Source organism: Xyrauchen texanus, chromosome 3 (genome assembly GCF_025860055.1).
Source record: "Xyrauchen texanus isolate HMW12.3.18 chromosome 3, RBS_HiC_50CHRs, whole genome shotgun sequence".
Lineage (NCBI taxonomy): Eukaryota > Metazoa > Chordata > Actinopteri > Cypriniformes > Catostomidae > Xyrauchen > Xyrauchen texanus.
The window spans coordinates 48,837,271-48,850,527 of record NC_068278.1 but is presented as its reverse complement, the minus strand read 5'-3'; the positions used below and the strand labels follow the sequence as shown (position 1 = coordinate 48,850,527).

General features: G+C 37.5%; 1 protein-coding gene across 2 annotated transcripts in view; it reads right to left on the bottom strand.

Annotated features, from left to right (window-relative positions):
- LOC127626815 (acetoacetyl-CoA synthetase) overlaps positions 1-13,257 on the bottom strand; it is a 46,447-nt gene that overhangs the window by 9,385 nt on the left and 23,805 nt on the right. The window contains exons 11-12 of one of the 2 annotated variants that reach the window (XM_052102881.1): positions 8,314-8,378; positions 5,064-5,186 (exon numbers count right to left, since the gene is read on the bottom strand). In XM_052102881.1, coding sequence (XP_051958841.1) covers positions 5,064-5,186; positions 8,314-8,378 — 188 coding nt within the window. The remainder of the gene's footprint in view (positions 1-5,063; positions 5,187-8,313; positions 8,379-13,257) is intronic. The other variant, XM_052102889.1, reaches the window with a different exon arrangement.

Below are 13,257 nucleotides of genomic sequence, written 5' to 3'. Positions count from 1 at the left end.
ATATTAATATTGCCAATTTTCTTCATGATATGAAATGCACAGTGACACATATATTATGATTCAATAAGTCATGAGAATTATAATCTAACTGCACCAAGTGTGCATCAGTTGGGTGCAGAGCATGTGAGCGAAGCGGAGCGGTGTGACGCTCAGCTCAATATTCCACTCTATGCGCGTGCGCTCCAGCCAGTCGCTCGCGTCCCAAGCGAACGCTCCACTGATGAATCGCTCACCGGTAAAACAAATCCCGCTCAGATCCCGCTCAGACATAAAATGTCTCTGTAGGCTACTTGCTTTCTGTTTGTACTTTGTAATGAATATCTGGAATACATGTATAAATTACAGTAGCTAGGATTGTAAATAGAAGTTATTTCGGGGTGATTCTGAATAAAAGTCTGTTCTTTTTATTCATTTAAATGCATTAAATTAACTTAATTATAAAACATGTCTAGCCCTTTGGCAAACTTGTCTATTAAATGCAATAACTGAAAAGGTATATTTGATTTTCATTATTTTATTTCCGTGAACAACTGCAGTTGCAAAACAGGCATATTAAAACGCCATGACGCACACACAAACAAGATGAAATGCATGTAGAACTTCACAAAACACATCTGGACTATCATGCTCATAAAAGCACACACAGGTGAAATGCACTTAACAACATCTTATCAAAGCACACCTGGATGATTTACTGGCATTAGTAAAAGAAACGCGCGTTCTAAAGTTTAAATATAACTGCGGGTAATTGCTGTCTACTTAAAAACGTCTCAATCTTTACATCACTTTAGAATTTACTTTTAGAAACATTAGCTTGGACAAAGTATTAGGTTTCAGGCTCATGCGGTGTGCCCGGGACAGTAATCCAGCGGCGGAAAACACGTGCTCAGAACTGGGGAGTCTGGGGACGCAGGAGAGGAAAAAAATTATTTATCTCCCTTTGATTGGTAGCAGTTTTTTCTGTAAAAACTAATTTGCGTACATTATAATAGAGTACAGTACATTTTCTGTTGCCTAGGCCTACATCTAAATTATAGGCCTACCTAATTATTCGGGTCAGTTTTTTTTTTAATTTAAATTTAACAAGTGGTTCAATAACTTCTGTCTAATTTCAACTTAAAAATAGGCTACATCAACTACAATTATGTAGGCTAATTCATATTGTGAGTTGGCTATAGGTTATTTTTAGTTGCACTGATATGATGATTGCATAACGAATTAACAATTCGTTCCAACCTGACTTCAGCATGTTTTAATAATTAATTTCCTAATTTAATTTAAATCGTACAAAATTAACAATATAATATTTCGATCCATGGTTTAGTAAATCGTGACCACGTTGTAATAATTTGTTTCCTTGTTTTAATAAAACGAGAGTAGCCTACGAATTAGTTCAACATGGCCACGATTTACTAAACCAGGGAACGATTTAAGAATTTGTAGAAACTAATTTAATTCGTGGCCACCCTAAATGAGAGAACGAATTCTTAATTCATGGGAAGTTGGGAACGAAATGTTAATTTGTATATTACAATATATTTTTGTCTGCATGTCATGAGAGGGGCTCAGTACAACAGCCTACCTTACCCATTTATCTATTCATTTATTTTTGAATGGTATAGGCTATAGCTCACCTTTTGCTGCACTACCATGTTTGTGTAGCACATCCTCCTGCTTTCTGGCAATGTGACGCTTTATATTCCAATATGAATCTTTGCTAACTCTCACAGTCTCTCCACACTCCCTTTCAATTTCTCCTCCCTGCTCGTTCTTAACCGTGATTTTTACTGTGCATTTATGCATAAGGCTCGCAACTTCCTTAAAACAATATTTGAACTCCATAACCAACCCACTATTGCTTTAGCTAATTCACAGATTCTCGAACTAGCAAATCACAATAGGGCATTCCGGGTAGAGCGAGCGGCGCTGAGCGGACGGAGCGAGCGGAGCGGAATCTTCAGAAAGGCGCTCTCCGCTCAGGAGGAAGTATTACCGCTCCGCTCCCCGCTACGCTCACGCTCCGCTACGCTCACATGCTCTGGTTGGGTGCAGTTTCAATCTCTCCCTAAGATCGGGACATTCGCGCAACTCATAGAAGAGGCGCTGACCGCACAGAAAAATGCCAGTTTCGGAGTTATTTACATTATCTGCTTCCGTATAATTTGAACTTGAATAAAGCTATAACGCATTAAAAATAACTGCATTTAAGATGCAATGCCGGGGTGTTTCCTTTAAAGTTGCTCGACACGCAAGTTTTACTTCAGCGGAGTGGCAGCTACAACTGCGCTTATTCCACAACGAGAGTGCTTCTGTATTTACTTACTTTGTATTTTTGCATTAGAATTCCCTCATACTTGGCAATCTACATCCCCTGAAGCTGTTTGGAAAGTTTAGAGTGCATCTGGACTGTGAGGTGTGTAATTCTTCCTCTCCTTAGTCAGGTACGAGCTGCAGCGCTGCTCTCATCAGTAGAGTTTAATGTGATCTCATGTTACATTAAATTAGATCAAACGACTATTTGACAATGAAAATGTTTGTCGACAATGTTTTATTGTCGACGTTGTCAATAACGTCGACTAAGCGTTTCAGTCCTAATTATGAAGACTGAATCTACAACATGTGCAAACAGCTCATATCCTTAGCCATTTGGATTTCACCAAAAAGAAAGATGGAGAGAGAGAGATATGAAGAGAAGCGAGATAGATAGTTGATACTGCCACCCAAGAAGCAAGGTCTATTTGAAAACAATGAGGTTTTGAGGAGAAAAACTGGGAGTGAAGAAGACAGATCAGAGGTGGGTGTTAATAAAAATAGAACTCAGTAATTGAAGAAAGTAATCATTGCCAAGTTATAATAAAGAAAAAAGTATGAAGTAAACAAGAGAGAAATAGACTAGCTGGTGTTTGTATGCATATGTATGTGTATGTGTGTGTGTGTGTGTGTGTGTGTGTGTGTGTGTGTGTGTGTGTGTGTGTGTGTGTGTGTGTGTGTGTGTGTGTGTGTGTGAGAGACAGATGGCAGGTGATTCTGGGGGGTCTATTAGATTCAGGTAATACTGGGTGGCTGAAAGTGGTAAAGTTTCCTGCCAGCTGCCCCTCTGAGCTCCGAAGTCTGGCTAGCACAATAACAGGAACAGTGGGAAACAAGCCCTGTCACATATGCTCTACTTGACATTGGGGTCAAGGTCAAATCTGCCTTGGGTTGGCAGAGGTCACTTGTCTGAGTGGAGAGGGGCATCGCACTGATCCTGGGCAAAGCAAATTATTTCTCTGTATTTCAGAGGGCCAAAAGGCTATCAGAATTCAGGACTCAACACAGGCATCATGTATCAGCGCAGCTGTTTTCAGTAGACATATTTAGGTAGCTTGACATTTCAAAAACCTCTGGAGTCGAGAAATGTCCATCAAAGGCTTTTCTGAATGTTTTGGGGCACATTTGCTCTGCAGACGTGTCAGATCTCAATGAGATTGCTGTCATGGTATCAAATGTGATCTAAATGGCATATCAAACTGCTTTCGAGGCAGACTTATGCAAAAATCCTGAAATCTCTCTGTCAGTCATTTAAGATAACTGGATTATATTATGTATCATATCTAGATGAAAGAAAATGAACATATCATTTAATAATAATTAAAAAATATTTCAGATATAAAAAAATATGAAACACGTTGTAGTAAACTGTCATTGCGATGACAGTGATCTCTAATAACAAGTGACCACAGTTTTATCATATTATATTTATCAATAACTATAGTTACTATCCCAATTTCAGCATAAACTATGGTTACCATGGTACATTTCTGCAAAGAGTTTAGGTCCAAGAGTTGAGCTGATGGGCAAAACCTTAAAAATTGTGTGGCTACAACTTTCTTGTCTCTAATGATCCATGGAGAAGAAGAGCACTCCAAGTAATAAGATAAATAACAAATTGCTTTCAAAGGCCAAATCTGAATAACATGAATGTAGCAGGCTGCCGCTGACCTGCCATGAGAGCAAAGCTCATCTGGTGAAACCGCAGGAAGAGACTGGGCACAGGTGGTGTGTGAGAAAGACATGCTGCGAGACCCCAGTCACAAACACACACACGTGCACACAAAATCAGCAGTCCACCACAGCTGTTAAGGCTGATGCTAATTTGTTTCTGCAGGGGCCTGCAGGCATGAGATCACAATGTGACTTACACACACATAGAGTACATACACCGCGCTGTCAAGAAGAGCTGGGGTATTGATGATTGGAGGACAAGAGAGAAATTACAGCAGATGGTTGATCAGAATAGAGAGAGCAAGAGAGAGAAGAAAGAGAGAACTATTAAACCAAAGACAGACCAAAAACAAAATGACAGAATAATCAAACAATCTAAAGAATAAATAAGCAAAGGAAACAGTAAACAAATGAAAGCAAAAAAACAAACAAAAGAAAAAGCAAATTAATGAGTAAAACAAGATCAATTAAAGAACCAAAGATCAAAAGAAAGTGAAAAATAAAGAATGAATGGAATGAAATGAAGAAGAAAAGAGCAAAAGAAAAATAGAAGGGAAGAGCAATGAAAAGAGAAGTGAGGAGTAAGAAATGAAGCGCAAAAGAGAGAGAGAAGAGAGAAAGAGTAAAAGGAAAAAAAGGGGAAGGAAAAAAGAAAGGAAAAGCAAAAGAAAGAGAGAGAAGAGAAAAGAGAGAAAAAGGAGTGAAAGACAAAGTGAAAGAAAGTGAATAAACGAAAGAACAAATGAACAAAAGAGATTGAGAAAACCAAAAAGACAGAGCAAAACACAGAACAAAACAAAAAAATGACAGAAAACGAGTTAACAAAAGAATGCAAAAGCTAACAAAAGAAAGAGGAAACTACAGAAAACGCGAACGAAAGAGCCAAAAAAAGAGCAGTGAAAGATCAAAAGCAGAAGAGCTACTGAAAGAACAAAAGATTGAAAGAAAGCAAGAGCAAAAAATAGGAAGACCAAAAGAAAGAGCAAAAGAAAGAAAGAAATTCCTAATGGACAGATATCTTCCTATATTCAATACAATCTAACAGAAAATTGCTCTGTACACTGGCACACAAAGCCCACCTGATATGGATCCCAGCAGCACATTGCTCTTAATGCAGCTGTACACATACTCATAGCTCTGAGGCTTCAATGGAGATCCAGTGGACAGGAGTGTGTGTAGGGTCTGCAGGTTGTGTGTGTTTGCTGTGAATGGACAACAAAAAGAAAGTTAAAAACAATTACTATTACGAGATTTGAAAAGGAAATACTGGTGTGCTTCAGAAGACGTAGAAGAGCAATCGCAACTCATAAATAAATCTATATTCTATGAAGACAACAGGACAATATAACAAATCAAATCAATTTAAACATGATCCATTATCTCTATTTAGAATGGTTTGTAGTCTGGAGGCAGATGAGTATGGGTTTCAGTGATCAGACTAATGAAGCACATTAAACTACGCTGAAATTTATGCAGGCAACATGCCAGGCCACCCGTCTGGGGTCCCGTGTAGAGAGGGGTCTCTCGTCCTGGTTATCAGAGCCAGTGCCACACCCCACAGGGTAACAGGTGTCACTCTGAAATGTCAAGCAGCCAAAGCGAGCAGCAGAAGGCCAGGAAGCACTTCTCTGACCCCCAACAGACACAATCCACACACATGCAAAACATTCTCAAACAAAAGCACAAATAATTCCCCTTACCCTTGCAATACCTCAATAAATAAACACTTATATAGCTATAAACAGCACTTCTGTTTTGCAGTTAAAAATAACAGAAGTCATATTTTGCCTGTTTGTACTGTTTAGCCTATAATATAATATCACAAATTCATACTATGCATATGTTGGGCAATTCTACGGAAATGTCAACCACATCATGGGAAAATAGAAAGATACCAAAGGAACAAAACACCCTTTTAAGTTCTAGTTACCGTAATTTCCGGACTATAAGCCGCAACTTTTTTCCCACGCTTTGAACCTCGCGGCTTATACAATGACGCGGCTAATATATGGATTTTTCCCGCTTTCAAATTTTATAAAAAAAAATTTTTTAAAAAACATTCTGTGACGTGCTCAGTTTTTTGGCGGCGTGAAGCTTTCATTAGACCAATGAAATTGCCGAACGGGTTAAGGTCAAAACAACTTTTTTTGTTTACTGTTTAGATTAAATCGAGCGCGCTCAAACTTCCCATCATTCTGATTACAGTAGTAATTTTGTCACCCTCACCATGGCAAAGACATGGAGAAACGCATATGATGCTGCTTTCAAGTTGAAGGCATCTGATCTGGCTGCTGCACGGGAGCTTGGTCTTAATGAGTCGATGATAAGGCGCTGGAAACAGCAGCGTGAGGAATTGACTCAGTGCAAAAAGACAACTAATCTGAGGCTATTCAACTCCGACACTGAAGGAGATGACTTCAGTGGTTTCATGTGCACAAGAGGAGGAAGATAGTGACCAATGACTTTCTTGGTAGGCTACTGTTTACTGCAAATGTTTTATTACAAGCCGTGTGTGGCAGCGGGGGCGTGGTCAAGCGCCTGTCCGGGAGAGAAAAGCTGTAAGGGCGCTTACACCTGCGCTAAATTATGTCTAACACCGGTGTCTAAATTCAAGTGCCCTGCTTCACGTGTCCTTCTTGGGAAAACTGTCACACGGGCACCAGTGTGACAGTTTTCAGCAGGGCACTTGACATTCCAGGTAAGGCTTTTAATGGCCACAGCAATGTTTACAATCAATTTTATAAAGTTTCTCAATTCTTCTATGCGCCAACACTAGACTGACGTGTGTCACTCTCTCAGCTCTGTGGCTGCTGCCTTTCTATGCCGCTCTCCCCATGCTTACTGAAATTAGACACCGGTGTTAGACATAATTTAGCTCAGGTGTAAGCGCTTGACCACGCCCCCGCTGCCACACCGTGTTTCGTTAAAGCCTATTTATTTTTGTTACAAGCCGTGTTTTAATTAAAGCCTGAGTAAAGTTCATTTGTTTCAATGTACCGGTAGGCACCTGCGGCTTATAGACAGGTGCGGCTTATTTATGTTCAAAATAATATTTTATTTAAAAATCAGTGGGTGCGGCTTATATTCAGGTGCGCTCAATAGTCCGGAAATTACGGTAAGTATAATGGATGATGCCATACACACCGCTAGAGGGCGCTGCTTGCTCACATAATGCTGAATGAAGTGCTGACTGAATCACTGAATGCAGTCTATTTTTAAGCTTTCAAAGTTTAGCAATCGCACAAGACCATATTGTGATTTCAATCTTAACTCAATCAATCTTGTAGCCATAATGGATACCATTCCAATGTCAAAGTTTACTAGTTTCAAAGCTGTTTGGATGGTTTTACCTCATCATTTATAGGCAAGTACTGCTTTCACAACAGTCACATCTGTAACAATGGTTTTTCCGCATTTACGGGGAGAACAAGAATGATTAAAAATGCAATATTACATGTTCTTAGGAGTGCCAGCCCTTCTACATTCTGTGTGTATAATTCTTTCTGGATTGTGCAATTGAATTTTAACAAAAAGTGTGATGGTAATTAACCATCTGTTTTTCGTATCTGCGTTTTCATGTTTAAAATTTTTATTTGGTCATAAATTGGCTGATAAACATCAACAGCCCATACATTGGTACATCCCTACTTAAGACTTGAGATACGTATGAAGCCCCAGGACTTAACTTAACTATAAGGAATTGATTGGATCGTAAAAAACGTGCAATGATATTAATGGTTAATATTATTTTGCCCTGCCCATGCAGCCTTGGTTAGATAAGCAGAAAAGTCATTTTAGAGGCACACAAAATTAATGCATTTTCTTTAGAATAACATGCACTATAAATTGTGCACCGTAAGACCATTTGTAAGGAAAATAAACAGGGTCAATTCTGATTTAATTTTGCCTTAATTCCTGCAAGTGCAACCACAAATACTCAAAAATTGGCTCCTCATCTAAAGAGTTCTCTGCACAACCATAGTAACCGATATCTGTATAAAAAAGATAGACCTGTAATGTAATAGCTCCCCTGGCAGTCGTTATGCACAAACACCTTCACTTTCTTCTGTAAATTGCATTTTAATTCACTTTCAGTTTCTCTCATTATTGTTTAATATTCACAAGCATGCACATGCAGTTTAGTGAATGAGTCAGAAGGATCCAGAGACTGATGGGAAAGAGCTGAAAATTAATGTGAACTATTATAAAAGGAAAAGCAAAAAATAAATATTAGATAGGTAGACTGTGAGGAGGGAGACAAAGAATGAGAGAGAGAGATGATGACATAGAACATGAGAGGAATTGTAATTTAATGGTATTGCGGCCCACCTGGTTTTAGATTTCTCTCCTCCAACACAGCCAACCATTTTGCTCCAGTCCCAAAAATTGTAATTCTGAAGAACAAAAAGAATGGAAAAATGTTCATGTTAACATTAACAGTTACAATTAACAATTAGAACTCATCACTGTGCAATGTGTCGGAACATATACACCACATGCTACTGCACCACGTGTCCGACAACCATGATAATCTAATTTCCATCCCATTTGAGATCTCTCCTCTCTGACTGTAGGACACAGAGCAGAACACTTTCCGTGTCAATAAGGTGGAATTGATCTAAACGGCCTATTAACCTGTAGAGGATTCAGTCTGCCATCTCTTGATGGAATCACTCGGGGTCAGAAATCAGGGGGGCATAGGTCATTAAACTGCAATATCTGAAGAGCACAGAAATGCTTAAAAGCTGTGAACATGATCATTTTAGTAAACTTTGTTTAGTGAGCACATAAGTTTATACTGACTTTTAAAGTGAGATTCCAGTGGAGCAGCTCTTAGTTCTCTTACTTTCAACTAAAGACTTTAAAAAAGCCTAAGACTCTATATACTGCTCATTCCTAAATACAATGCAAGCATGAATGCAACTACAAAAAGGCAATAGATCAGCCTGACCAATTTAATACAATTTAATAAGTTTTGTTTTAAAGTTAAAGTGGATATAAATAAAAACAGGATTTTTGTTTGGTTTGTTTTTTAATAAGAGTTTGACCATTAATAGAACCTAAGCTGCAAAAAAAAACATGTCATTCAAATATTGTCCTGGTGTTAATGCATATTTTGTATTTTGCAAATTGGAAGGGCCTTATTTCACATTTAAAGAGATTTTAGCCAATCATAACAGTGGTCTTTTACATATAAAATAATTAAAGGTATGGGTAAAAAAACATGATTGTTTTTGGTGCAAGAAAATTTGTCTAATATTGTTAGTGTAAAATTAATTTTTAAGTGTAAAAAAAAAAAAACACTTTTCTACAAAACTACCAAATTGCCCCTTTAAAATATGTTTTGTGGGCATTTCACTTGCTAGACAAATTATGTTACATTGCTCAAATATGCAATTAAGTGTCCATCTACTGTAAATTCATCCGTCATCCTGTTTATGGTTTCCAAAAAGAGATGTCCCTTAAGTGGGTGAGTGCCATGAAAACCTCCTGCTTGCATGTGATTGGTGGCAGCTGGCAAGGCCTGGTTAGTAATTGGTTGTTTAGGATGTAGGAAGAGCATTCTATATGAAATGAAATGGAACGTGAGTTCACAAGCAAGACATCAGTCAGGGTAAAATGGCAAAACTTACCAATGCCAATCTAATGATAAGACCAGCTACACACATTGATGTCTCACTTCTGTCTGTGACATCATGAGCTTCTTATTTGTTACATTTCCAGATAGATCATCATGGGTTGTCCAGTTTTCAAATATTCAAGCAGAAAATCTAGTCTAAATATTCAACAAGTTCATTTCTTCCAAGCAATGGCTACTTTAACATTATTTTGGTCCCATCTGCACATGGCAAATTAGAAAGGGTACAGTTTATGAGCCAAGTACAAAAGAAGGTTTTGCTGCAGACTCTTATCACATTACATGTTTACACTGGATTATAACCCGAAATGGACTAGTTACTTCACTTTCTGGTAAAAGATCTGGGCAACAAGTTGGACGATTTGAACCCTGCAAGGGGTGAACTCTTGAGCAAGGCACTTAACCCCAGGTATTTTAAAGGGATCGGTCCCTGTAACAACATGGCGAAGTCTTGTACATTTCTGAAAACACAGTAATTAAGATTGTATTCTGGACTAATAATTTAAGACTTGTTACTGAAACCAGACTAAACCACTACATCCGATGCTCTTGAAAGAGTCTTTTTACTATCCAGCTTAATTCAGATCCCGGACGAGCCCCCATTTGACTCTTTGTTAAGCCATGCCTCCAAAGCGTTTCTGACCAATCCTTTCTTAACAACTGTTGCTATCATAATTTCTCTGACAAGCGCTTGCTTTTTTCCAATGAGAGTCTATGGTAGAGGTCGACCGATACTGGGTTTTGCCAATTCAGATAACTAAGGTGGGAAAACAGGCCGATAGCGGATTAATTGGCCAATAGTTTTAAAATGTATGAGTGAAAACTTTCCACTCAATGTATCACTTTAAATGGCAATAATTTATATATAGATTTTATAAGCCCTCGCAGGAAAACCTTTTACAGAATTATATAACAATGTGCAAAATCAATTTGTCAAATTTATATTTCAGATGTATATATTTTACCATGCTTTTATGTTTTGTTTTTTAAAATGTCATTAAAACTAGAAAACATAGTCAAAAAACTATAACTATATAAAATGTTCCTGTGTGCATTTCATTCACACAATGTAATCTGCTGGTTCTTGGTTTTCTAAAACAAGCGAACAGCCGCACAAAAGCAAAAACTCAGGTATCATATTCATAAAAGGTTGGCATTAATGATTTATTTACTCCTAATAATTAACTTATAAACATGCTTCGCAACAATGCTCTTCAGAACGCCCATGTTTATAACATGACTGGAACATGTTGGACGCCCATCAACCCCGGAAAAAACTCAATGGATCTGCATGAATTCATATTATCTTTTTTTTCAAATTCAAAACAGTAAATTAAGAGGAAAGGTAAGCAGTTTCCATCTTTAAATTTAATATTATCTAATATTATTCTCCCTCTCCACCTTGTCAGCAATGCTCCAGTGCGGCAATTAGTTATAAACAAATAAATTGGTTGTCTTAAATAACTTACTTACTATACCATGACAATAATAATAACAACAAGTACTCTATACTAAACTTACCACTTTTAAAAGTGGCCTGAGATATGTACCAAGCAGTCAAAGATGTCTGTCTGAGCATGTTTATGTAGAAAAACATTTAAATCCAGACAGGCACATTAAGGTGTCCTGTGTAATTTCACTTAGTATGAATATCCCATGACAGGCCCCATCTCTCTCCTCTTCATCTGTGTGACTGACTGAGCACCAGTGGGCAGGGCCAAGGGTGCAATGATGGAAAAAAATGCAGATGTATTTGGTCCTTGTGACATCACAAGTTCCAAGAATTCTAAACGAGCCTTTTTTGCAGCTTGGTTTAAATAAATGCTCTTTTTCTACTAAGGAGGACGTTTTCTGTTCTGAAACTTACAGTATGTTTTTATAATAAAATGACCTCTTATATGTCAAAAGATCAAGGTCAATTGTATTCCTCATGTCATGACTAGGTAAATTAAAGCTAATAACTTAGTTAATTCATTTGTGTATTAATTCATGCTTTAGTAAAGGCAATAGTAAATAAAGTGTCATTATGTTATGAGATGTTATGAGCAGTTCTGTTCACTTACACTTATGTACTCTTTTCAAGTGACTGTGATAATCATTTGTCTCAATTCTGATTCACAGTCTCCACAATCATTGTTAATACAATAATAAATTATTGTTAACAATTTATTTAAAAATATAAGACAAATATGTTTTAAAATATCACTCTTCATTCCAGCCCACGTAAGAATATTACCAATTCAGTTTACAAGAATATTTAGTCCAAAACCGCACAGTTCAAGACAATACACCATTCATTCTTAAGGGAATTTCTACAAAGCTTATCAGAGTGAGCAATAGTAACAAAGGATGGCAGAGCTTAGTTAAAGGTAAATTATGTTATGCCCAGTTTAATGGTGTATACGCAGAGTGCACAACAAAAAGGACAACACCAGTAGAGTGTTGCAAAACAACTATGTTTACTTTAAAGTGTTTCAGAGAATAAGTTATTTATATTAAAATTCTAAAAAGAGCTCTTTTTTCCCAAGAACATCTTCCGCCAAAAGAGCAACAATATGGGACAAAGAAAAAGTTGTCAAGCATGACCAAGTCTTACAATGGCTCTTTGTCCAGCACGTTTCCTCTAATTCTTTTCTCTTCATCTACATGGACACCACATCAGCTCACTGATTGAATATTGATCATTTGTAAACATTTAACACAATTAATCTGGCAGCAGCACAAAATAAAAGTTAATCCAGGATCAGTCTATCTGTCCCACTAAACATTATGGGACAAAAAGAGAGACCATGTTTAAGTAATTTGGTAGATGCCAATGTTTTTTTTACGTTGTCTACATCATAGGTAGATGGGTTCATGTAGTCTGAAGTTATGAGCTTGAAGCTTTTATGTTTAACAGAGTCAAATTTAGTCTACAAATTTGGATAGCAAGATCAATAGACTTGAAACAAGCCTAGAGACAGGTTTGTAGAAGGGCGGAAAGAAAATGGAAAAAAGGACAAAGTACAGATTTCATATAAAATTCTCTTTCTAAATATCAGAAGGCTGTGAGATCAGCCAAGTCTGTGTATTTATCGGCTTTTCACAACCCTAGAACACTATTTAATACAATAAATGTGGTGTTAAACCAGGCTGTTTGTATGTATCCTACAGAGTCGATGGCTATGTGTGAACGTTTTAGCAAGTTCTTTATCAATAAGGTAACTGAGATGAGGCAGAATATTCACCCTGTTGTTTATGACCTTGCTGTCCCATCAAATTATACTGATGTTTTAAGCCAGTTTACAACTATTTCTCTTACTCACTTGCATGGTGTTGTAAACCAACTAAAGCCCACTGGCTCTTCCTTAGATGTTATTCCCCCACGGCTACCAAAACAAGTGTTTGATGTAGTTGGACCTACTCTTCTACATTTGATTAATAAGTGACTTGAATCAGGAGTTGTCCCCGACTATTTCAAGCGTGCCTTGGTACAACCCAGACTTCAAAGGCCTAATTTTGTTTCCTCAGTTCTATCAAATTTTAGACCCATTTCTAACCTCTCTTTTTTTATCTAAAATACTGGAGAAAGTAGTTCTCCACCAACTTCAGAGTTTCTTGGTTGAAAACAAGATATTTGATACATTTCAATCAGG